We start from the raw sequence: 23,657 nt of genomic DNA, 5'->3' as shown, positions 1-23,657 counted from the left end.
CAACCAGCTGCATAATAAAGAGCAGTATGAAACCACCTCCAGTGCCATGATGTGTGCTGGAAGCTGAGGAAACCGCACAGCTCCTGAGGATGAGGAAAGTTTCAGGAGGCAGACAGCACACGAAGGGACTGGGCCTCAACAATGCCAGCTGCAGCAGCGTGAAGGGCATCCGGCGGAGGAGCTGCACAGTAAGGCATGGGCACTGTGAGGGGTAGCTGGACAAGGTGGGCAGAGCCTGCTCTGCAGCTGGCAGGACTGGATCCTAACTCGCTCAGCACCCTACTAGTGTGTGGCCTTACTTATCCTTTTGGAATCTCCCTTCTCTTCTGTCAGTAGGAATGGCACCAACCTCCCAGCGGCTATGGAAACAACAGGAGCCAACACCAACCCACAGCGCCCTCACACAGTGCACAGCAAAGTGGAAAGGAGCACGTGACACTGTGGGAACTCGCGAGGCGGTGAGGTGGGCTGCTGGAGTCCAGAGCGAGGAGGAGGACTATTTTAGGAAAAGAGGCTAAGATAGGATATGACCAGACAAGGAAGGATTTCGGCTGCCTCTGAGAGGAGTTTTGAACTTATTTCATTTTCACACAAAGCTTCAAACTTGTTTCCCAGTCCAGCTCATGAAAGAACATTTGGCAAACACAACAGAGAAGAGGTGCTGCAGGCTCGCGCCCAGGCCCTGTCTATGGTGCCTACTGTGCTCCCTCCGGTGGTTCAGGGAAACACCGTCTGCCGTGTTCCCGACCCCTTCCTAGCTGGGAGCCCACAGCACAGACTTCTGGAGGGAGCTCGCAGAGCAGGGTGCTGAATCTACTTCTCATCACACTGCTTTCCCTAGGACAGAGGTCAACCACAGTGAGGCCGTCTGCTACACTCTTGCCAGCAGTGAATTTTTATTTCCTTTGATAACCAGAAGTATGACAGATTTTTCATGTGTTAACAGCTCTCTTTCCTAATTTCACCATTATCTATTAAGACTTGTGTCAGTTCTTTACAAATCAGATATACTAATAAATATCAACCCACCTTTATACCAAACAACCGCACCCAGGTGCCACTTGAGTCCCTGTGACAGCTCCCCGCCAAGCCCCGAACTCCACAGGCATCTGCTCAGCTTGCATCATCTGCACAGTGACCACACAAGGATCTACCAAGCCTGACCCCTGTGAGATGCTCTGGGACAGAGACGCCAGCACCTGTGCCCTGGAGAAGCTCCCACTCTGTTACACAATGTCCTCAGTCTCGCACCTGTCCTCCTTCAAACATGCTTACTACTGATGGCCCTCCATCCTCTCCCTCCTCCTGTTTCCATGGAGGACAGACAGTTTTTATCCTAGACCAGCTACAAAAAAAATGGTACAGTCACCCAGACTCAAGAATTATCAATACTTACCAAAAATGAAAGCAGGCTCTGGGACCCCTCCCCCAAGTTCCTGCCTTCACTGTCACTCCCTAAAAGCACTATCAACCAGCCACTGCCCGTCACCCTCTCTCCATTATCTGCAACCACTTCTAGAAAAGAACGGCGCAAGCATCTCCAGCCTCATCTCAGCTCAGCTCTCAGGGCCCAGGGCTCTGCCTCAGCTACTCCACTGAACCTCACACCTCACACAGTAAGCAGGGAGACCTGGGGAGCCTGCCTGCCAGAGTCCCTGCACATCCGCACCAGCCCACCACACCTCAGCACTCGGCACTCAAACACCCTCCTCTTGGCCTCAGGTCCAGCAACTCTATCACTGCTGATACTCCTTCTCGGGCTCCTCCCAGGGCCCCCTTCTTCTTTACCACCTGAATCTGAGGCAGTCCCAGGGTTTTGTCCTAGGCCTTCTTTTGTTAACAGTCACTGCAACAACCGCAGGTGACCTTTTCTGACAGTTTATATGTGCCTTAACTAAATTCATTAACTAATCAAACCCTCACAACTCTAGGAGGTTTTATTACCACTTTACAGATGAAGAGAAGAGGCAACGAAAGCTTGAGCTGCTTGTCCAAGGTCACAGAGCTACTTACGGGAAGACCCGGGATTTGGCTCTAGGCAGTGTGACCCTAGCAGTAACTCTCAATTACTGCACTGCTTCTCTCTGATTTAGAGTTTACCCTGACAATGCAGGGGTTAGGTGGGCTTGACTTCCTGCCCAGTCGAAAACCCGTGCATATTCCCAACCACAGAAATGACCCTTGGACAACATGGGTTTGAATTATGCTGGCCAACTGAACTGCAGTTCACTGAAAAAACAACTGCATGTAAGTGGGCTCGCGTAGCTCAGACCCATGGCATTCAAGGGTTAACTGTACACTGTTCCTTGAGAATTACATCCATTTCCACGGTTTAAATGATTACTGGTGTGTTGTCTGCCTCACACCAGCCTACTACTCACCAAGCCACAGCAATACAGAGCCCTGCCCTCTGAACACCTGAACCTGCAAAGCCCACGGGTACCTCAAGTGCAGCATGACCAATGCGAACTCCTCTTCCTCTAACCACCTGCCCTGTGTCTCCCTCTGAACTGAGATGCTGACTCCAACATCTTTCACAACCCCCATCTTCCAAATCCCTCAGCAAGCACTGTTAACTCTAACTCCTCTCTCTTCCATCTATGCCTTCTCTCCCTTCCTGTCCCCAAATCCCAGTCCAGGGTCGTCTCCCCAGGAATCCAGAGCAAGCCTCAACTCAGTATGACCCCATCCCTCCCCTGCCCTAAGCACTCAAGAGCTGCTAATCTGGCAGCACTGGGAGACCCCACACTGGCCTCCTGCCACCCCCACCCCAGGTGCTAGCTCCTCCTCCCTCTTCAGCTCCAAGCCCCAGGAACAGTCTGGGTGACCACCTCTGTGCCCACCGCACCCTCAGGTTACCTGTCATACCCCAAGTAAGCTCTGATGAAGAAAACACTGTCTTGGTTACACCATCTGTATTGTACTGATTACCTTGTAGGACTTATCCTCAGCTACAAATGAGTCTTTATTAACTCCGTTTCCAGATAAACCAGATAAAGAAACTGAAGTCTAGAGAAGTTTGCCCGAGGTCACTCAGGGAAGGGCAGAGCCAGGACCGGAGTTCACGGCCATACTGACCAGGCAGGCCACCCCCCAGGGCCTCTGCAGCGCCAGAATGAGGTCTGCACAGCCGAGCCACACAGCAGACTTTCGGTGAATGAATCATACTTTCAGATTTTAGAGGAAAAAAATCTCAACACCATCTTAAGAAAGCCAGCCTCGCTTTACTGCTATGTGATCGCAGTGGGAAGAACGTTCACTGACTGAGTCCAGGATGTGTGCCAGAGACCAGAACTGGCATTTTCCATGTTATTTCACCTAATCCTCACAACCACCAAATCAAACAGGTAACTAATTAGTCACGTATCTAGTGAGTGCACTGCAGGGCCAAGAGTCAAACCAGGTCTGATTCTGAAGTCTGTTCCTCCCAAAATACTGCTCCCAAAATACAGCAATAAACTACAAAATATTTAATGCTATAACACACTCATCTTGTCTATAAGCAACCAAAACTTACCTTTAAATAGCTAAAAATTACTACATCAATGCGGATGTGGTGCTAGTTTATAGCTCAAAGTAACACATTAAAACGTACCTTCCACAGGACACTCGAACGGCTTTGTGCCCAGGTGGGTGATGCTGTGGCCTTTCAGATGCTCCGCCCGCGTGAATGACTTCCCACAGCCCTCCACGGGGCAGGTGAACCTCCGGTCATCATCATGTTTCCTGCCAGAACAGAAAATCATGACACCGATTACTCAACACAACCTGGAGGCACCTCCAAACCCTCTGCATTTAAAAAAAATAATCTGTATATTTCAGGAAATCTTAACTGTGTCTCCAGCTTAAAGGGCAGATGTACAGTTTAACCACCCGGTATCTGCAAATTCTACTTCAATGACACAGTGGACTCCAGACACAGAACAGTCAGTGCTGTTCAATCTAGAAACAGCTGAGTCCCAATGCACTGATAACGCTACTCCCACTGTTTAGGAATCCGGACAGTAAGCAAGCTTTCAAACCCACAGAGGGCAACGAGCAGTGTGCACAGAAAACCCACTGCAATGCTAGGACTTTCTAAAGCCCCCACAAAAACACTGTCTGTTCCTGAGGAACATTTTTTAAGTTAAATCCCTCAAAACCCAGCTGTGCAACCATGGACGAAGCACTCAACTCTTGAGTCTCAATGCCAAACAGGAAGAATAAGAACAGCAGGCTTGTTGTCAAGAGTCAGTAAGATGCACACACACTGAGCATCACCTTCTGGAGGCTCAGCCCTCCACGGCTGTCACCACCGTGGAAAGTCTGTATTGACATAAGGAAAGTTTATTCCACATGTTAACTTTCTTGAAAATACTGAATTGTATATAAAGGGTATCAATTAAAAAAAATTTTTTAGAGCTGTTCCTGTATGTGCCCTGACCAGGAATCAAACCAGCAACCTGCATGTCCAGACAATACACCACCCAACCAAGTATCCGGCCAGGGCTCAATTAAACTTAAAAACAAGTATATATCCAAAATAATGACTTCAGATGATCAAATTCTCAACTGTTTTTTTCTTATAGCTTTCTAAATTTTCCAAATTACCTACATTTGGCTTTTCTATTTTTTTATTTATTTATTTTTTGTATTTTTCTGAAGCTGGAAACGGGGAGAGACAGTCAGACAGACTCCCGCGTGCGCCCGACCGGGATCCACCCAGCACGCCCACCAGGGGCGACGCTCTGCCCACCAGGGGGCGATGCTCTGCCCCTCCGGGGCGTCGCTCTGTTGCGACCAGAGCCACTTTAGCGCCTGGGGCAGAGGCCAAGGAGCCATCCCCAGCGCCCGGGCCATTTTTGCTCCAATGGAGCCTCGGCTGCAGGAGGGGAAGAGAGAGGCAGAGAGGAAGGAGAGGGGGAGGGGTGGAGAAGCAGATGGGCGCTTCTCCTGTGTGCCCTGGCCGGGAATCGAACCCCGGACTTCTGCACACCAGGCCAACACTCTACCACTGAGCCAACCGGCCGGGGCCCATTTGGCTTTTCTTATAGCTTAAAAAAATCTACAGACATTTTATCCAGAGGCTTGTTACTAAGAAACCATTCATTTCCAAAACTTATATTATAATTCAACCAATTTGTAGATTACCTTTTGTGTCTCAGGAGTTTAGACATGCTGGTAAAGGTCCAGCCACAACTGTCAGAGTCACAAATAAAAGGTCTTTCACCTTAGAAGAGAAAAAATTACACCACATCATTATAAATGTGAGCTACTATAAATCTTGGGTCCCAGTGACACCGCAGTCTCTAGCTCATTACCTGTATGACTCCTTAGGTGAATTTTCAGGCGGCAGGCTTTGTCATACTGTTTGTTGCAGCCAGGAAAGGAGCAGGAAAAGAGCTCCTGCTCTCTGAAGTGGGCACGGTTATGAGAAAACAGGGCACTCACCGTGATGAAGGTCTTCTCACAGCCTGAACAGAGAAAACACAAACCTGCTCACTGGTGTGGCAAAAATCACAGAACTCAGCTGCCCTAGCCACCGCCCACACTGCTGGCACTGAGGAGGACAAGGGAGAAAATGAGTCCGAAGCACCTCTGCAAAGATACGACCACTGACATTTGTAATAGCTACAGCAAGGGTGGCTAAGGGCAGCCAACTGTCACATGCAAGTCACCTGTTTTAATGTGACTAAGAAAGGACCTGATCAAGGGAAAGTCTTCAATCACAGACATCTGCTCCCACTTCTGTGGCACAAATCTTGCATACATTTTGTGAACTCAAATGTCAATGCTGCAGGTGTGAGACCCAAGAAAATACAATGAGAGAAATTAGATACTAAGGAACAAGATGTTCTCTGTTAGTGTTGAGGTTGGAAGGACCACAGACCATCATAACAGCCAAGACTTTTTAATCTCTTGGGGTAATGCTCCATCCTCTACATCAGGGGGAGTCAACCTTTTTATACCTACCGCCCACTTTTGTATCTGTTAGTAGTAAAATTTTCTAACCGCCCATCAGTTCCACAGTAATGGTGATTTATAAAGTAGGGAAGTAACTTTATAAAATTTATAAAGCAGAGTTACAGCAAGTTAAAGCATATGATAATAATTACTTACCAAGTACTTTATGTCAGATTTTCACTAAGTTTGGCAGAATAAATCTTTATAAAACAACTTACTATAGTTAAATCTATCTTTTTATTTATATTATACTTTGGTTGCTCTGCTACCGCCCACCATGAAAGCTGGAGCGCCCCCTAGTGGGCGGTAGGGACCAGGTTGACTACCGCTGCTCTACATCATAAAAGTCCTCCCTGACATCCTCAGCAACTGGTAGCCCCCACCTCTGCCACCTTGCTTCTCTTTTTCCTTTTGCCCATTTCATCAGGGCTCCCTGCTCTGTCAAAGGTTACTAGGGTCATCTTCAATCACATTGTCTTTTCATCACCTCCATCTTCAGCCCCCAGTTGAGCCACCAGCTAAAGGAGCAATTCCCAGACTTTCCACCAATAGTTCTCTTTTGACAAAAACATTCAGAGCTCAAATAGGGTGGAAAATAGCCGGATGTAAGAAGCTTATCAGGTATCTTCATTGCAGCTCTTCCCAAAACCTTTAACATGCTACCACAATGCCTGTAAACTACCCAACAGATAAAAATGCACAACACCACTTAAAAATATTGGCCCAAGGAACCCTGTTCTTCTTGGCAACAATGAACTGGGAAAATCAACCTCTTTGCCATAAATCCACTCCATGCCCCAACCCCCCATTTCCCTGCTTGGGGCTTTGGTGTGGTGATACACTTGGCCAGGTAAATCTGAGCATGCTGAATCTCTGTCTACATGAGGACAATCCACCACCACCACTCCTCCTCCGCAACCCAGCCCTTTGACTTTGCCTCTGCACCTGGAGTCGCCTCGCCATTCCCACTGCCACTGTCTAGATCAGTCCTCCGGACACTCATATCTGGAACATTTCTGGGGGCTTCACTAATTCCTCTCCTGCTTTTACACATCTTGAACACGGACACGCCACTGATCATCTAGCACAAAACCCGTAGGAAGACCTCATGCCCTAATGCTGGCTGGGTCCCTGATTTTCCTACTGTTATACTCAGAAACATGCTTTCTGTGCATTTTACTTAAAGCAATCTTAAAATCACTGTCAAGAGTCCCAGAGTGTATGACTGAAAAAGGTTTCCAATCAGTGGCTTAGAGCCATGTTCTCCATGAAAGAGAGCACACAAAACAATTCACAGCATGTGGGAAGAAAACACTAGAACCTGTTTGTATTTTTCACTTCATTCTTTCAAAACCCTAGACTTGAGTATATTTTACAACATATACATTAGGAGAGCACTGACTGTATATAAGATGCCAACGCACACGTAAGGCTCGTGCTCGGGGCACGCTTGCCTTTTTGTTTTCAAGAACCGGCTATGGGAGGTCCTTTACCTTCTGCTTGGCCCCCTGCAGCCCACACTCCTGCCTCGGATCTGCAGGTTTACCCACCACAATGCCTCCTACCCTACTTCTCCAAGCCAACTCCTTCCCAGGGAGGGTCTTCTCTAACTCCCTGGAGGCACTGTCTCTCACCTAAAACCCTCCTATCCTGGTAAAGAGTTCGCTGGGCTGAAGTCTTTTTCCCCACTGCTGCAGATCATCTCTGTGGAGAAAGAACACGACTGGATTTTCTTCCACAATGCTCGGCCTCATTTGCTTCATCAGTAAAATGAGGATAATTTTAGGAACTTCATAAAACTGTGAAATCCACAGAAAAGTATCCAAAGACACAAAATCTGTCCTACCCCATTTTAAGCTTTTACATCTGGCCACTCATCTGTTTTCCTTCTGCCCCGAGTGTGTGCCCCATACTATCCGAGGAGTGAATATTTCTAAATGATAAGGCCAAAGAAAATAAAGCCTCTCATAGCAAGTCTCTGGGAAAATACATTCTTTTCTTTCTTTCATTAACCAGAAGCAACTTCAGAGAGATCTGCGGCCTCCGCTGTGGGTAAGGACAGCTGTGATCACCTCCACTCCCTCGGTGTAGAAACCCCACAGCATTGCAGGGTTCAGGTACCCAGGGAAAACACAAACCCCAAACACCGGAGCCCTTCCGTTCCCGCCCCTCATGCTCGGCCCACCGAGTTTAAACCCTGCCCAACCCAGCAGCCGGAGGCAGGGCGCCACCGACCCACCCTGAGCTACCGATTTTGGGCCGGGGGCCCGGAAGCCTCACCCCCCCGCAGCCTGCCCGCAGCCCCTGGGTTACCGGGAAAATCACACTTGTAGGGCCGCTCGGGCTCAAAGTGGCTGCGCTGGTGGGAGCTGAGCTTGGCCTGCGTGGGGAAGCGCTCCGCGCACACCTCGCACTTGAACAAGTTCTCCTGCTCGTGGCCCTTCATGTGCGCTTTGAGGTTGTACACGGTGGTGAACTTCTTGCCGCAGCCATCCACCGGGCAGCCGAAAGGCCGCAGCTTGTCGTGCGACTGCAGGTGCCGCTTGAGCTTATAGGAGGTGGTGAAGGCCCAGCCGCAGCCGTCCAGGGGGCACTTGAAGGGCCGCCGGCTCTGGCTGCTGCCGTGCGTCAGCAGGTGCACCTTCAGCTGGTGCTTCTTAGCGAAGGACAGCGCGCAATGCGGCTCCGGGCACCGGTAGCCGAGCGCGCCAGGGCCCGGGGGCCCGCGGCGGCCCTCGGCCGGGCTCGCGGCCTCCTCGCCGGGCTGCGCGGGTGGGACCCGGGGCGGCGGGCCGGGAGGCGGCGGCGGCTGCGCGGCGGCCAGCGTGAAGACGCCGTGGTCGAAGCGCACGAGCAAGTCCTGGCTGCTGATGGTCACGGTGTCCGCGAGGGCAGCGCCGGGCCCGGGGGCGGCGGCCGCGCCGCGGGAGCTCTGCTCCGGGCGGCTGGCTGGAGTCGCGCCGGCGCCGGACACAGCCTCCCGTGGCCCGGAGGCCTCGGCCGCGGCGCCGCGCGGCACTTCCAGCAGCACCACGAAGGAGTCGCCGCCGTCCTCGAAGGGCGGCGGGTTCGGCTCGGGGCCCGCCGCTGCCGCCGCTGCCGCCGCCGCCGCCGCCCGGGCCTCCCCTCGCCGCGGCCCCGACCCGCCATCTTCGGGATTCCGCACCAGCAGGAGGCGGCGTCGCGCGGGGCCCGGGCTTGGCGGCGGCCCCGGACCTCGGCGAAGTGGGCCGGGACCGCCGTCGCCGCTTTGCTGGGCTCCGCGCGGGGTGGGAGCGCCAAGCAGTGCCGGGAGATCCATCTTGGACCCAGCTGCGGCGTCGAAGCCGCGGATCCGAGGAAGCTCCCTCGGCCCCGCCCAGGCGTGCGCGACGCCGTGCGGCCGCCGCGGCAAGTCGGCGCCAAAGGGCGGCTCGGAGCGCGGCCCAGAGCTGCGCGTGCGCGAGCGCGTGCGTGCGCGCCGCGGGGCGGGGCGTGTGATGACCGGGCCGCGTGACGAGGGGCACGCCCACTCCGCCCCCGGCTACCTGGGCAGACTCCCGGGCTCGGAGTTGTGGTTTGTTTCTGCGCCGGTGGACCGGGTAGCCCGTCTTACAGCAATCCTCTTTCGTCCCGGTAGTGGGGGTGGTAACTAGCCGCCAGCCTTCTCACCCAGTGGTGAGGAAACAGGCCCGGAGGGCCCGGGACTGCGCAGCCGGGAATGGAGAGGCGCTGTTGGAACGCGTAGTTCCTGACGTCTGGCTTGAACACCTTTCTGGGGAAGCTCAGCCGGCTGCGAGCTGCTGCAGACCGTGCCTGCAGAGGCCTTCCCGACGCCCGCCTCCCGGCCTCCACCTGCAGCTCCCTTTCCTGATGAAGCTCACAGCCCCACTTCTGGCCTTGCCTCGCCTGCACGCGCGCCTTGTCTGGAATCCTGCGTGCTGCGCGCAGCCGCCCCAACCCCAGCCCGGCGTCACAGTGACACCACCCTCGTCTGTGATCTCCCAGAAATGCAGATCTAATTATGCCCTTCCCCGTACTCCCCATTCCTCTGATGGCCCTGTTGGTATGCCCCTGAATACACGCCTCTTCGTTGTCACTGTACTCTTTCAGAGCCCGCATCTTTTTTCCAGTTTCTCCAATAGGCCAAGCTACTCCCAGCCCCAGAGACCATGCCAGTGTTTGAATCCTCGGGGAAGTTTTAGCTGGCCTTCTGATTCCGTACACTCTTACCCAAGCCCTCGTTCTCCACCTCCCCCTTTGTTTCTTTTTAGAACTCTGAATTGCAAACACTTTTGTTTGTCCCTGTCTCTGATTATCCATTGTCTGTGTTTCCTCTAGAACAGGGGTAGTCAACCTTTCTATACCTACCACCTACTTTTGTATCTCTGTTAGTAGTAAAATTTTCTAACCGCCCACCGATTCCACAGTAATGCTGATTTATAAAGTAGAGAAGTAACTTTATAAAATTTATAAAGCAGTTACAGCAAGTTAAAGCATATAATAATAATTACCAAGTACTTTATGTTGGATTTTCGCTTAAGTTTGGCAGAATAAATCTTTATAAAATAACTTACTATAGTTAAATCTATCTTTTTATTTATACTTTGGTTGCTCTGCTACCACCCACCATGAGAGCTGGAACGCCCACTAGTGGGCGGTAGGGACCAGGTTGACTACCACTGCTCTAGAATGTAGACACCTTAAGGACAGGAACTGTGTTAATCCAGTTCACATCTATATGCCCAGAGGCTAGCAGTGAAGACACTCAGAAAATACAATACAAATATTGATCGACTTATGACCTATGCAACTTACTACCACTCGACTTTACAACCACAATCTCTAGCCACGACTGCTCTGTGTCTGGCAGCACAAGCATTGCCCAGCTGGACGTACGACAGCGTGGACCAGCTTCCGGCAGCACTACCATCTCCGCATGCACCATTTCAACTGTTATCCCAGACTCGGTACAGCAATTTGTGTTTTGTGTCCTGGATATTTTTCGTCAAACCCCTCCCAAGATGTCTACCAAGAGGAAATTGTCTTTGCAAATATTAAACCAGTTGTACTGGTAATGCAGTGTTTTACTTAAACCTGATGAATGTAAAAATAAGAAACAAAATGGTGTAGAGATGATACAAATGGCATAAAATGAACAAAGAAAATTATGATATATAACAATAAAGAAAAAATTATGATAAAATATGACTTAAAGTTATTTTTATAACATCATTTCACAGTACTGTACATATAGTCTACTCAACTTATGACCAAATCGTGTTATGACCGGTCTGTCAGAACCAATCGTGGTTGTAAGTCGAGAACTAGCTGTAACTATTGCCTGGCCTGTGTTAGTACAGTGGATAAAGTGTAGACCTGAAATGCTGAGCTGGGGGGTTCAAAACCCTAGACTTGCCTGACCAGGCGGTGGCACAGTGGATAAAGCGTCGGACTGGGATGCAGAGGACCCAGGTTTGAGACCCCGAGGTCGCCAGCTTGAGCGCAGGCTTATCTGGTTTGAGCAAAAGCCCACCAGCTTGAACCCAAGGTTGCTGGCTCTAGCAGGGGTTTACTCAGTCTGCTGAAGGCCCATGGTTAAGGCACATATGAGAAAGCAATCAATGAACAACTAAGGTGTTGCAACACGCAATGAAAAACTAATGATTGATGCTTCTCATCTCTCTTCGTTCCTGTCTGTCCCTGTCTATCCCTCTCTCTGACTCACTCTCTGTCTCTGTAAAAAATAAATAAATTTAAAAAAAAAACAAAAAACCCTAGACTTGCCTGGTCAAGGCACATAAGCGAGGTGATACTTCCTGTTCCTCCTCCCTTCTCCCTCTCTCTCTCTCTTCTCTCTAAAATGAATAAAGTCTTTTGAAAAATTGAAAAAAATTAAATAAATGAATGCTTTAGTATGAAAAGTACTTTTAAAATAATGTGTATCAATAATATTGAAAAGAATAGGAAACATCTTTATATGTATATATATATATAAATTTTTGACAAAAATTTATTTTTCCAAAACCATTCAAAGGAGGAAAGAATAATTTTTTAAACAAATGCTACTGGGACAACTGGATATCCACATGTGAAAAAAATGTATTTAGATCTCCTACCTCATACCATACACAAAAAGTAATTCAAAATGGATCAGAGACTTAAATGTAAAAGCTATAACTGTTAGGAAAAAAATGTAAGTATAAATCTGTGTGATCTTAGATTAGGGAATGGTTTCTCTTTTTATTTTATTTTATTTTATTTTTTTGAGACAGAGGGAGTCAGAGAGAGGGATAGATAGGGACAGACAGACGGGAATGAAGAGAGATGAGAAGCATCAATCATTAGTTTTTTGTTGCGTGTTGCAACACCTTAGTTGTTCACTGATTGCTTTCTCATATGTGCCTTGACCGTGGGCCTTTAGCAGACCAAGTAACCCCTTGCTCGAGCCAGTGACCTTGGGCTCAAGCTGGTGAGCTTTTGCTCAAACCAGATGAGCCCATGCTCAAGCTGGCGACCTCGGGGTCTCGAACCTGGGTCTTCCGCATCCCAGTCCAATGCTCTATCCACTGCACCACCACCTGGTCAGGCGGGAATGGTTTCTTAGGAAACCCAAAGTACAAGCAATGAAAGAAACAAATTAGGCTTCATCAAAATTAAAGACTCCTAGGCCCTGGCCGGTTGGCTCAGTGGTAGAGCGTCGGCCTAGCGTGCGGAGGACCCGGGTTCGATTCCCGGCCAGGGCACACAGGAGAAGCGCCCATTTGCTTCTTCACCCCTCCGTCGCGCTTTCCTCTCTGTCTCTCTCTTCCCCTCCCGCAGCCACGGCTCCATTGGAGCAAAGATGGCCCGGGCGCTGGGGTTGGCTCCTTGGCCTCTGCCCCAGGCGCTAGAGTGGCTCTGGTCGCAACATGGCGACGCCCCGGATGGGCAGAGCATCGCCCCATGGTGGGCGTGCCGGGTGGATCCCGGTCAGGCGCATGCGGGAGTCTGTCTGACTGTCTCTCCCTGTTTCCAGCTTCAGAAAAATGAAAAAAAAAAAAATTAAAGACTCCTTTGGTTCAAAGAACACCAACAAGAAAATGAAAAGGCAATCCACAGAATGGGAAAGAAATTTTCAAATCACATCTGATAAGGTTGTAATGTCCAGAATAGATTTTTAAACTCTTACAACTCAACAACAAAAAGACAACCCAATTTGAAAATAGACAAAAGATTTGAATAGACAGTTCTCCACATAAAGAATACAAATGGCCAATAAGCACATGAAAAAATGCTCAAAAACATAGATCATTAGGAAGAATGTAAATGAAAACCACAATGAGATATACCCCTTCACACCTACTAAAATAGCTATAATTTTTTTAAGTGGAAAAGAACAAGTGTTGGTGAGGAGGTAGATAAGTTGGAACCCTCATACATTTTTGGTGGGAATATGAAATAGTGAAGCCATTGTGTAAAAAAGCTTGGCAGATCCTCAAACAAATAACTATAGAATTTCCACATGACCCAGCAATTCTACTTCTAAGCATATACCCAAGAGAAATGAAAATACATCCACACAAAAACTTGTATGTGAATATGCACAGCAGCATTATTCAAAATGCTCCACAATAGAATGGAAACAACCAAGTGTCCATCAATGGATGGGTAAATACAATTGTGTGGTCTATCCACACAATGAAATATTCAGCCATAAAAAGAAATGAGTACAGGTGCCGCTACAACACGCATGAACTTGAAAACATACTAAGGCCAGTCATAAAGACCACACACATTTTATGATTTGATTTATATTAAATGTTCAGAATAGATAAATCCATAAAGGCAGAAAATAGTGGTGGCAAGGGGGTGGGGGAGAGGGAGAATTAGGACTGATGCCAATAGCTGCAGAGCTTCTTTTGGGGACGATGGGAATGTTCTGAAATTAGGCAGTGGTGCTGGTACACAATAGAATGACTATGTGAACTTTAAAATGGGACTTCTATTTTCCGTATGTCTCCACTAAAAATATATTGTTAGGAAAAGTCAGTGTAGAACATTATTTAGGAGGATCTGTTTGTATAGGAGGAAAAACTATGTCTGTTTATGTATCGATAGTTACATATCCTTAAAAAGCTTCTAGTACCTGTGACTATGAAGTAGGGAGAAAAAGGGTACTTTCACTTTAAACTTCACTTCCATTGGCACTATTTGATTTTAAGATCATGATTGTTTTTAAGTAATTTTTGTAATGAAACTTTTTTTCCATTATGGAAAACAGTATGGCAGTTCCTCAAAAAATCTAAACCTAGCCTGACCAAGCAGTGGTACAGTGGATAGAGCGTCGGACTAGGATGTGGAGGACCTAGGTTCGAGACCCCAAGGTCGCCAGATTGAGCACGGGTTCATCTGGTTTGAGCAAGGCTTACTAGCTTGAGCCCAAGGTCGCTGGCTTGGGCAAAGAGTCACTCAGTCTGCTGTAGCCCCCTCCCCCCAGTCAAGGCATATATGAGAAATCAATCAATGAACAACTAAGGAGCCACACAAAGAATTGATGTTTCTCATCTCTCTCCCTTCCTGTCTGTCTGTCCCTATTTGTCTCTCTCCCTGACTCTCTCTGTCTCTGCTACAAAACAAAACAAAACGAAAAAACTCTAAACCTAGAATTATCATATGACCCAGCAATTCCACTTCTGGTATATTCTCAAAAAAAATTGAAGGGGGAATAGAACAGATACTTTTACATGTATGCTCATAATAACAGCATTATTCACAATAGCCAAAAGTTGGAAGCAACCCCAGTGTCCGCTGACAGATAAATGGATAAACAAAATGTAGTTTATCCCGTGGTCCTTAAAAGGAAGAAAATGCTGACACGTGGCACACGAATGAACTTTGAGAACATTATGCCCAGTGAAATCAGCCAGTATTTGTTTGCATTTGGGGAGAAATGACCCAGTACCTCTAACAGGCTGAAAAGGCACCACTGTGGACTTAGCATTACCAATTAAGTGGGCAGGATTTCCAATGTGCGTTTCTTTTGGGGGTTTTTCCCCCAAATACCACCAAACAATTATGTTAATTCTGACACTGTTTACCTGGAGATAGAGTTAGATACCACAGGTTAAGGGTTCAGTGCTACAAAGACTCCACCTCCCATCTTCAGACACCAGTTGTGAGTCCAGGTTGTCACCTGTGCTTCTGACTGACAAGTAGTAGATTGGAAGTTCTCATGACTCCCTTCCTCAGGTGTGATTAATTTGGTAGAGCTGCTCACAGAAGTTAGAGGAGCATTTTACTTAATAGATGACCAGTTCATGGTGTGAATTGGCATGAGTAGACCCAGTTGAAAATGGAGTCGGGACAGCTATTCCAGAGGAACTGTTTTGTTCCTTGAAACTGGAATGTTTGAATTTGGCAAAATAACTTTTGTGTGTATTACAAGCTGATGAGTTGGCCCCAAATCCTGGTGACTATGAATGAGGGATGTCCACAATGTCTTGTCCCCAACAGCCCTGCTCAGCTCCTATAGACTCATGCCTATGACTTCTTTTATGGAGTCAATTCATCTTATATTTGGTCTTTTTCCTGCCGCCTTCCATTTTTCCAGCTTTATGGCCTTTTCCAAAGAGCCCTGCCTTCTCATGATGTGCTTGAAGTGGACAGCTTCAGTTTGTCATTCTGCCCCCAGAAATGTTTCAGGATTATTTGCTCTAGGACCCACATTTGTTTATCTTTCTGGAGGTTCAGAGTATCCTTTGAGCTCTCCTCTAAGCAAGTGTTTGTTACTACTCGCTTTGGCTTTTTATTTTTAGGTTTACTATTATAAAGGGACATGACTCAGGAACAGCCAGATGGAAGAGGTGCATAGGGCAAGGCGTGGGGAGGGCAAGTGGCTCACCTGCTCTGAGTCCACCACTCTTCCCAATCTCCACGCGGCCTCCAGCCTGGAAGCTCTCCAAACCTCATCCTTTTGTTTTTTTATGGGGGCTTCCTTACACAGACATGGTTGATTAAATCATTGGCCATTGGCAACTGATCCAAACTCCAGCCTCTTTCCCCACTAACCAGTAGGTGCTTTCCAAAATCACCTTTTAGCCTGACCAGGCAGTGGCACAGTGGATAGAGCATCAGACTGGGATGCGGAGGACCCAGGTTCAAGACTCCAAGGTCGCCAGCTTGAGCATGGACTCATCTGGTTTGAGCAAAGCTCACCAGCTTGGACCCAAGGTCGCTGGCTCGAGCAAGGGTTTGCTCAGTCTGCTGTAGCCCCACGGTCAAGGCACATATGAGAAAGCAGTCAATGAACAACTAAGGTGTCGCAATGTGCAACGAAAAACTAATGATTGATGCTTCTCATCTCTCCATTCCTGTCTGTCTGTCCCTGTCTATCCCTCTCTCTGACTCTCTCTCTGTCTCTGTAAAAAAACAAACAAAAAAGCAAAATCACCTTTTAAACATAAAGTCAGATGTGCTTGAAACGCATTTGTTTTGAATATCAAAACACCTTTATCGCTCTTATCACTTAGGGAATCCCAAGGGTTTTAGAAGCTCTGTACTGGAAAACGGAGGAAGATCAAAAAATCTATTTCTTATATAACATCACAGAGTGAAAGAAAACCTCTATCAAGGATCCCAGTGATGACTCATTTTATCTTAGTTTGAGTGGACCACTTTAAACACGTTTCTGCGTGTGTCTGTGAGGTTGTTTCCAGATGAGATTAGCATTTGAGTGAATGAATTCATAAAACCGGTGACTGTCCTCAAAGTAGGTGGGCATCAGGCAATTGTGGAGGGCCTGAACAGAACAAAAGCCAGAGGAAGGTGGAGCTTGTCCCCTTTTCCTTGCCTTACTGATTAAGCTGTGACATCGCCTCTCATCGTCCCCTATTCTGGAACTCAGATTGACACCATCAGCTTCCCTGACCTGAGGCCTTCAGACTCAGGCTCAATCACACCGATGGCTTTCCTGGGTCTCCAGCTAGCAGATGGCAGATCACGGGGCTGCATAATATATATATCATTTATATCTGAAAGGTGGGAACCACAGAGCGGCACGAAGAACAGGAGGCCAAAATGTGTAACAGTAAAAGTTGATTAAAAACTCCCGGGTGAGAATGGGTGAGGCAGTTGAAGCCGCATCAGCCCAGAGCAGAGAAAAGGCACTTTGTTTTACACTGAAAGGTGGGGAATGCAGAGTTCATCAGCAGGTGGGTTTTCTGTTAACTCACTAGTTTTCAGTTCCTGGACCAGCCTCAGTAACTGTCTTAACTGGCCTGTCTTCAAGTGATTGATAAACACATTTTTCCCACAGGGTTCAGTGATCAGCCGGCTGTCAAACCGATTTCTAACTACAGAATGAGATTGACCTGTCTCTATTTACCTAACAATATCTATCTATCTGTTATATGTATAGCTAGCTAGATCTATTCCCTATTGGTTCTGTTTCTCTGGAGAACCCTAACACAGATACAGATTCAAGTCCCAGCAGAGACCATGCACATGACACATACGTGTAAGAAATCAGCAGCTCATGCCCAAGAACAAACAAACACATTGGGCATTGGAGTACAATAGGGATTGGTAGGAACTTTGGCAAATTGGAAAAAATAAGCCCAGCCCCAAGGGGCCTCCAGCTGTCACTGAGGCAATGAAGACACAGTGTCACCTGATTTATTGATTTCTTCAAGTAAATGCTATCTGAAGTTTTAAGTGAAATCTCCCAATTTATAAAAATTGGTGACAAAGTCAAAAAAATTGTTTTAAGGACAGGCCAAAAAAATGCAGCTGCTGGTCAAGTCCAGCACACAGTCCCTGATGTAGGAATCTACTCTGGAAAGCCAAGGGCAAGAGAACCAAGCCCTCCTGACTGGCCTGGGCTGGCCAGCAAGGAAAGCATCTGGAACCAGGGAGCTCCAGGCTCCCTGGGAGCAGAGATTGCCAGGGAGAGGCCAGAGACATTCAAATCCTCAAATTTTCAAGGCAGCTGATACCGGCACCCATCATAGCCAATTGTTTCTATCTTAATCGTTTTGATAAAAATATTTCTAGGCCCTGGCTGGCTAGCTCAGCGGTAGAGTGTTGGCCCGGCGTGTGGAGGTCCCAGGTTCAATTCCCGGCCAGGGCACACAGGAGAAGTGCCCATCTGCTTCTCCACCCCTCCCCCTCTCCTTCCTCTCTGTCTCTCTCTTCCTCTCCCGCAGCCAAGGCTCCATTGGAGCAAAGTTGGCCCCGGCACTGAGGATGCCTCCATGGCCTCCGCCTCAGGCACTAGAATGGCTCTGGTTGCAATGGCGCAACATCCCAGATGGGCAGAGCATCGCCCCTGGTGGGCATGCTGGGTGGATCCTGGTCGTGCACATGTGGGAGTCTGTCTCTCTGCCTCCCTGCTTCTCACTTCAGAAAAATACAAAAAAAAAAAAATCTAAGTGGACTGCATATCTCTAGTGATAAAAAACTTAGAAAATAAAGCTTAAAGCTTTTCTGAAAGAAAGGTTTTATTGAGCCATATGCTAGCCAGAAAAAGGACCAGGTGCTGGGTGTGCAGTTTAAACCACCAGCAACAGGGCTAGGCAGGGAAAACAACATGTCTATTATCCTGGAACTGATAGGGCTCTTTTAAAGAAGTAAGTTGTTTTTGTTTTTGTTTTTTGTCTGTTTGTTTTGTGGCAGAGACAGAGAACGCCAGAGAGAGGAACAAATAGGAATAGACAGGAAGGGAGAGAGACGAGAAACATCAATTCTTCATTGAGGTTCTTTAGTTGTTCATTGATTGATTTTTCATATGTGCCTTGTGTTAGAATCCATGGGAGTCCGAAAAGACCAGAGTAACAGGCTTTATTTAAAGGAAGAAAGGAACCCTGCCGGGAACTTCTCCCGGGGAGAAGAGCACCGGTTACAGACTATGAGGCAAATTTTATAGCGTTTGGGAGAGCCTGAGGGGGTGCTGAGTCAAAAGTTCTGGTATGCTCCCTTTTATGGTTTTAGGATTTCAACTTTCTGGAATGCTCCTTCTTGGGCGGTTGATCAGCTTTCTGGAACTCTTCTGCCTCAGGGGTGATTATCCAGTAAGTAAGGGTGAGGTCAGGCAGCCAGGTGGGACAAAATAAGGGCAGTTAGAATTTCTAGTAAATTCACCTTGATGGAGGAGAGGGGGCTACAGCAGACCGAGTGACCCCTTGCTCAAGCCAGTGACCTTGGGCTCAAGCTGGTGAGCCTTGCTCAAACCAGATGAGCCAGCGCTCAAGCTGGCGACCTCGGGGTCTCAAACCTGGGTCCTCCACATCCCAGTCCGATGCTCTATCCATTGCGCCACTGCCTGGTCAGGCAAGAAGTTGTTTTGAAAGAATTTACATTGGCTATAGATAAAGGGGCAGAGGGCGAGAATGAAGCAGGGACAGTTCTAAGATAGGTACACAGTACATAAGGAAAAAATATTTACTACTTTTGATTGATTATGGGCAACAGTTCAGAAAGTTCCTGCATAAGCAGGATGCAGTGGTGTCTGGTGGTCAACTGTTTCTTTTTAGATAGCCACATGGAAGTTGATTCAAAGCTCCAGCATACATTCAGAGATATATCAGCCTTTTGTTAGTTGGCTCATAACTATTTTTTTTTTAGATTTATTCATTTTTAGAAAGAGAGAGTAGAGATAAAGAGAGAGAGAGGAGAGGGGGAGGAGCAGGAAGCATCAACTCCCGTATGTGCCTTGACCAAGCAAGCCCAGGGTTTTGAACCAGCAACCTCAGCACTGCAGGTCGATGCTTTATCCACTGCGCCACCACAGGTCAGGCGGCTCAAAACTATTAACTGATGTTGGGCAAATAAGTTTGTAAAATGTGTTTTTTAGGTTTGCTCGCTTATATCTTGCATTGGCCTGGGCGGCGCCCTGTGTATGTAGTCTGTGAAACGCTGCGTGCTTACCGTCAGAGCGGCAGATTGCAAATTGCAGATTACCTTCCTGCTTGGGAGGGGCCCCTGTATTGCTAATGTTTGCTGGAGGAGGGATTTTTCCCCCAGCCTAGGTTTTGCAGGAAGAGAAGGAGTGCAGATGTGAAACTGGAGCTGAGGGGTTTGGGGAGCTCTGCTGAAGCTGGTGGGGGCCTTTGATTCCAGGAAGAACCAGAGAAGATTTTCCAGGTTGTGGAACTGAAGATTTTCTGAGTTGTGGAACCGGAGAATGTGTCAGAGCTTTGGAAGCTCCGAAAGCGGTCATCCTGGCCTATTTGCTCGTCTGCCGGTATGACACTTTAATAAAAACAAAATGGCCCGCCATTTTTTGGCTCCACTGTTTTTTTTACCATCTGCTTAAATGCAATGAGAACCTGCATATCCACTCTTGGGCAGATAAACTATATTATGCTCACTTTGTTAAAGATGACGCTGCCCACGTGGAGGCCATCACTCAGGTGATATTAATGTGTGTTGGGGGCGGGATGTGGGCAGGCAGGATCCTTGTAGCCTGGGGCTTGGTTTTAGGACTAAGCCTTTCCCACCCTTTTGGAAGTGGGGTGTTGAAATCCCATCATACCTCAGATAAGTGACTGTATTAGAGACTTCCCTATTTTGTATATTGAATTAAAGGTTTTGATTGCTGCACTATAAAGTGGTGCAGATCAGGGGCTTGCTCTCCCGGTTCCTGAGATTAGCATTAGAGAGCAGAGAGCAGAGAAAGGCCACATGGAGGAGGCCAGGAGAAGCAGCCAAGATGGCAGAGTGCTGAAGGAAAAGCCAGTTTGTGCAGAGTTTGTGCAGGGAGAAGGAAGGAGATGGGGAACAGAGGTGAATAAGTCTGGTGAGCTAGAAACCTTTGATTCTAGGAAACTCGGATAAGTCAGTAGCTTTGTGAGTGCTGAATGAGTGGGTTTTGGAGCCCAGTGTGTGTTTTTACTTGCACGCCGGGTAGGATTAAGGGTGATGGCCCATCAACTTTTGGCTCCGTTGTTTCTTTACCGACTGTCTGAATCCAATGCAAACCTGCATGGGCCAGGTGTCTGTGATGGTGGCCCTGGCTACTGGCTTCACAGCTATGATGGCAGCAGCTACTGGCCATACAACTGGTTAATCATCCTTGTCTTTCTACCAGCTATAATTTAATTTAGGACATCTCAGAATCTTTCTTATAAATAAGACTAAACTGGGCATACTGGACAGCCATGCTGTATAATCCACTCCACAGCTACTGAGGCTATGGTCAGCTACCTCAACTTCTCATTGAGCCCCATGGTGGCCCCAATCTAGCTGTCAGTCATCCCTTCTCCCTGCTGGCAGCTGCAGCAGGCTGGGGTGCTGTGGCCCGGTGAAGGGGCTTGCTCACTGTTATGGCTTGGTATGGAGCCAAGAAGGGTTCTGAGGCCCCTGCACATGCAAAGAAGCCACCTGAGACCTTGGCCCAAAGCTAACCATCGAGCCTTACCTGTCCTTAATGAGGGGAAGTGCTGGGTGAGAAAAGGAGAGCCTAGTCTTAAAATTGAACATATTTTCTTGGTTCCTCCCTAGAAGTGGGGAATGTTCACACAGCTATATGCACCAGGGTCCTTTCTGATAGAATCAATTGGAGTCTGAAAGACCAGTGTAACAGGCTTTAATGAAAGGAAACCTGCCAGGCTGTCTCGTAAGGGAGAGCAGCCCCGGCTACAGACTTAGGCTGTGTTTTAAGGGCTAGGTTTAGGGAAGTAGGAAGGGCAGCGGGGCATTTGCTGATTGGCTGCTGCTATCACTGGGCACAGGGATGCTTTTCCACTAATTACGGATGTTGGTGGATTTTCAATCTTCAGCAATTTTAACCATCCATGACTTCACCGGACATTCCTTTGCGGTTGGTCACCTGCCGCAAGCCCTGAAATGAAACTCGTGCCGGCAGCGTGAAAGAAATGAAACTAAGGCTTTCCTTGAAGACTTGTTGACAGACGCTGTGATGATTTAGACTCTCTGTGCTTGTAGTGTGGAAGAGAAGCCATGCTGAGATGTGTGGATCCAAAGAATGAGATGGGGCCACAGACTGAGCCTGATAAGCTCAGGTGAGCCTGCACAGTGGCCTTGCTGACTCAGAGATTTAAGGGAACCACACAGGATGGTCTGAAATTAAACCTATCTAACTGGCAGCAGTTCATGGTGGGTGGTCATGTCCCAGGCTGATCATTTCCTCTAACAAAGGTCAATGTGTTGTAAGGTACCAAAAGCTACAGAATTAATATTAATATTTTAGGAAGCTTAAAGAACATTTTATTAATTTGGGCAAGGCATGCAGAAAGATTTTGTAAGTGTGATTTCTATGCTTGTGTGATTAGCATCAAAACCAGGATGGCCGATGGCACTGAATTGTAAATGCAGAGGAGAAGGAGATTTGGATTCTCTGACCTTCCCCCACACCTATAAGAAAGCGAATGAATAGCTAGCCAGGTGCAGGAAGAGAAAAGATTAAATTAAACCTTTTCTTATATTGATGGGCCATTTACAGGCATTTGTCCCCATGGAAACTACCCCTCCCCTCCTGAAAGCATGTAGTTAATGTATATATCTCTGAACAAAGGAATGGAAGGTGAACACTGGCAGATGTGGGAATGTCTTTTGATATGTAGAGTAATATTTTTGTCATTGTGGTGCCTTGTAAGTTTTAATGTATGAGGCTTCTTTTTGTGGTTCCTATAGACAAATGTTGTGAACTTGCTAATGAATTATGTCCCACCCCCCACTTCATCCTTTTCCCAAACCTGTATAGGTGAAAACAAAGTTTATAAGTTTATGCCATGATGTCAGGCTTTTCCCTCGCCCATGTATAATTAAGGGTATATAACCAGCCCCTAGAATATTATAGATACACATGATTTGGGACTGCTGCCCCGTGTAAGATATATGCGGCCGGCATATTTAATAAATTTCCTCCTTCAATAAAACTTTTCCAAATTCATCTAGACTGGGTGTCTCTACATGAACTTGATGAAATGAGGTACGGTGACTTTCAGAATCTGGGGTGCAGTACTTTATAACAAATGCTTACTTTACTCAAGCCTGTCTGTTGTCTTTTTGCATCTACGATAAGGTACCTGATAACCTGATAATGTGTCTTTCCTGCCCACCAACAAGGGCAGGCATCCCTCCACAGCAGGAACCTTCTTTTTTTTTTTCTTCTTTTTCTTTTTTACACAGGGACAGAGAGAGAGAGTCAGAGAGAGGGATAGATAGGGACAGACAGACAAGAATGGAGAGAGATGAGAAGCATCAATCATCAGTTTTTCATTGCAACACCTTAGTTGTTCACTGATTGCTTTCTCATATGTGCCTTGACCGTGGGCCTTCAGCAGACCGAGTAACCCCTTGCTCGAGCCAGCGACCTTGGGTCCAAGCTGGTGAGCTTTGCTCAAGCCAGATGAGCCCACGCTCAAGCTGGCGACCTCGGGGTCTTGAACCTGGGTCCTCTGCATCCCAGTCCAATGCTCTATCCACTGCACCACTGCCTGGTCAAGCAGCAGGAACCTTCTTATTGTTATTATTCTCATGTGACTCATCAACTGTTAACTGTCTTGTTCCTGTCTATATAAAAGAAGTTTCAGCATGTACACTTTTACTTTCTATCTAATCCCAGAGATTTCTCTGCTCTGCTTTCTCCCGCCTCCCTAATCTGTCACCAATCAATGTCATGTGTTGGGGACTGAAAAATAAACAGGGTATTTTGTGGTCTGGATACTAGGGGACAGAGGTGTTGGGCCCAGCCCCCACCTCACCTGCCTGATTGAGTTGCAGAAGGCTGTGCC

The 23,657-nt window shown here is 47.7% G+C and overlaps 1 protein-coding gene across 2 annotated transcripts in view; it reads right to left on the bottom strand.

The window, feature by feature from the left end:
• ZXDC (ZXD family zinc finger C) overlaps nucleotides 1–9,345 on the bottom strand; it is a 38,422-nt gene extending 29,077 nt beyond the window's left edge. Inside the window, exons 1-4 of one of the 2 annotated variants that reach the window (XM_066353567.1) lie at nucleotides 8,257–9,345; nucleotides 5,301–5,453; nucleotides 5,131–5,209; nucleotides 3,596–3,726 (exon numbers count right to left, since the gene is read on the bottom strand). In XM_066353567.1, coding sequence (XP_066209664.1) covers nucleotides 3,596–3,726; nucleotides 5,131–5,209; nucleotides 5,301–5,453; nucleotides 8,257–9,244 — 1,351 coding nt within the window. In that variant the 5' untranslated portion in view covers nucleotides 9,245–9,345. The remainder of the gene's footprint in view (nucleotides 1–3,595; nucleotides 3,727–5,130; nucleotides 5,210–5,300; nucleotides 5,454–8,256) is intronic. The other variant, XM_066353565.1, reaches the window with a different exon arrangement.
• Nucleotides 9,346–23,657: the final 14,312 nt, after the last annotated feature.

The sequence above is a fragment of the Saccopteryx leptura genome, chromosome 11 (genome assembly GCF_036850995.1).
Source record: "Saccopteryx leptura isolate mSacLep1 chromosome 11, mSacLep1_pri_phased_curated, whole genome shotgun sequence".
Classification (NCBI taxonomy): Eukaryota; Metazoa; Chordata; class Mammalia; order Chiroptera; family Emballonuridae; genus Saccopteryx; species Saccopteryx leptura.
Note: the sequence above shows the minus strand (reverse complement) of the source record. Positions and strands in the feature narration are given on the sequence as shown.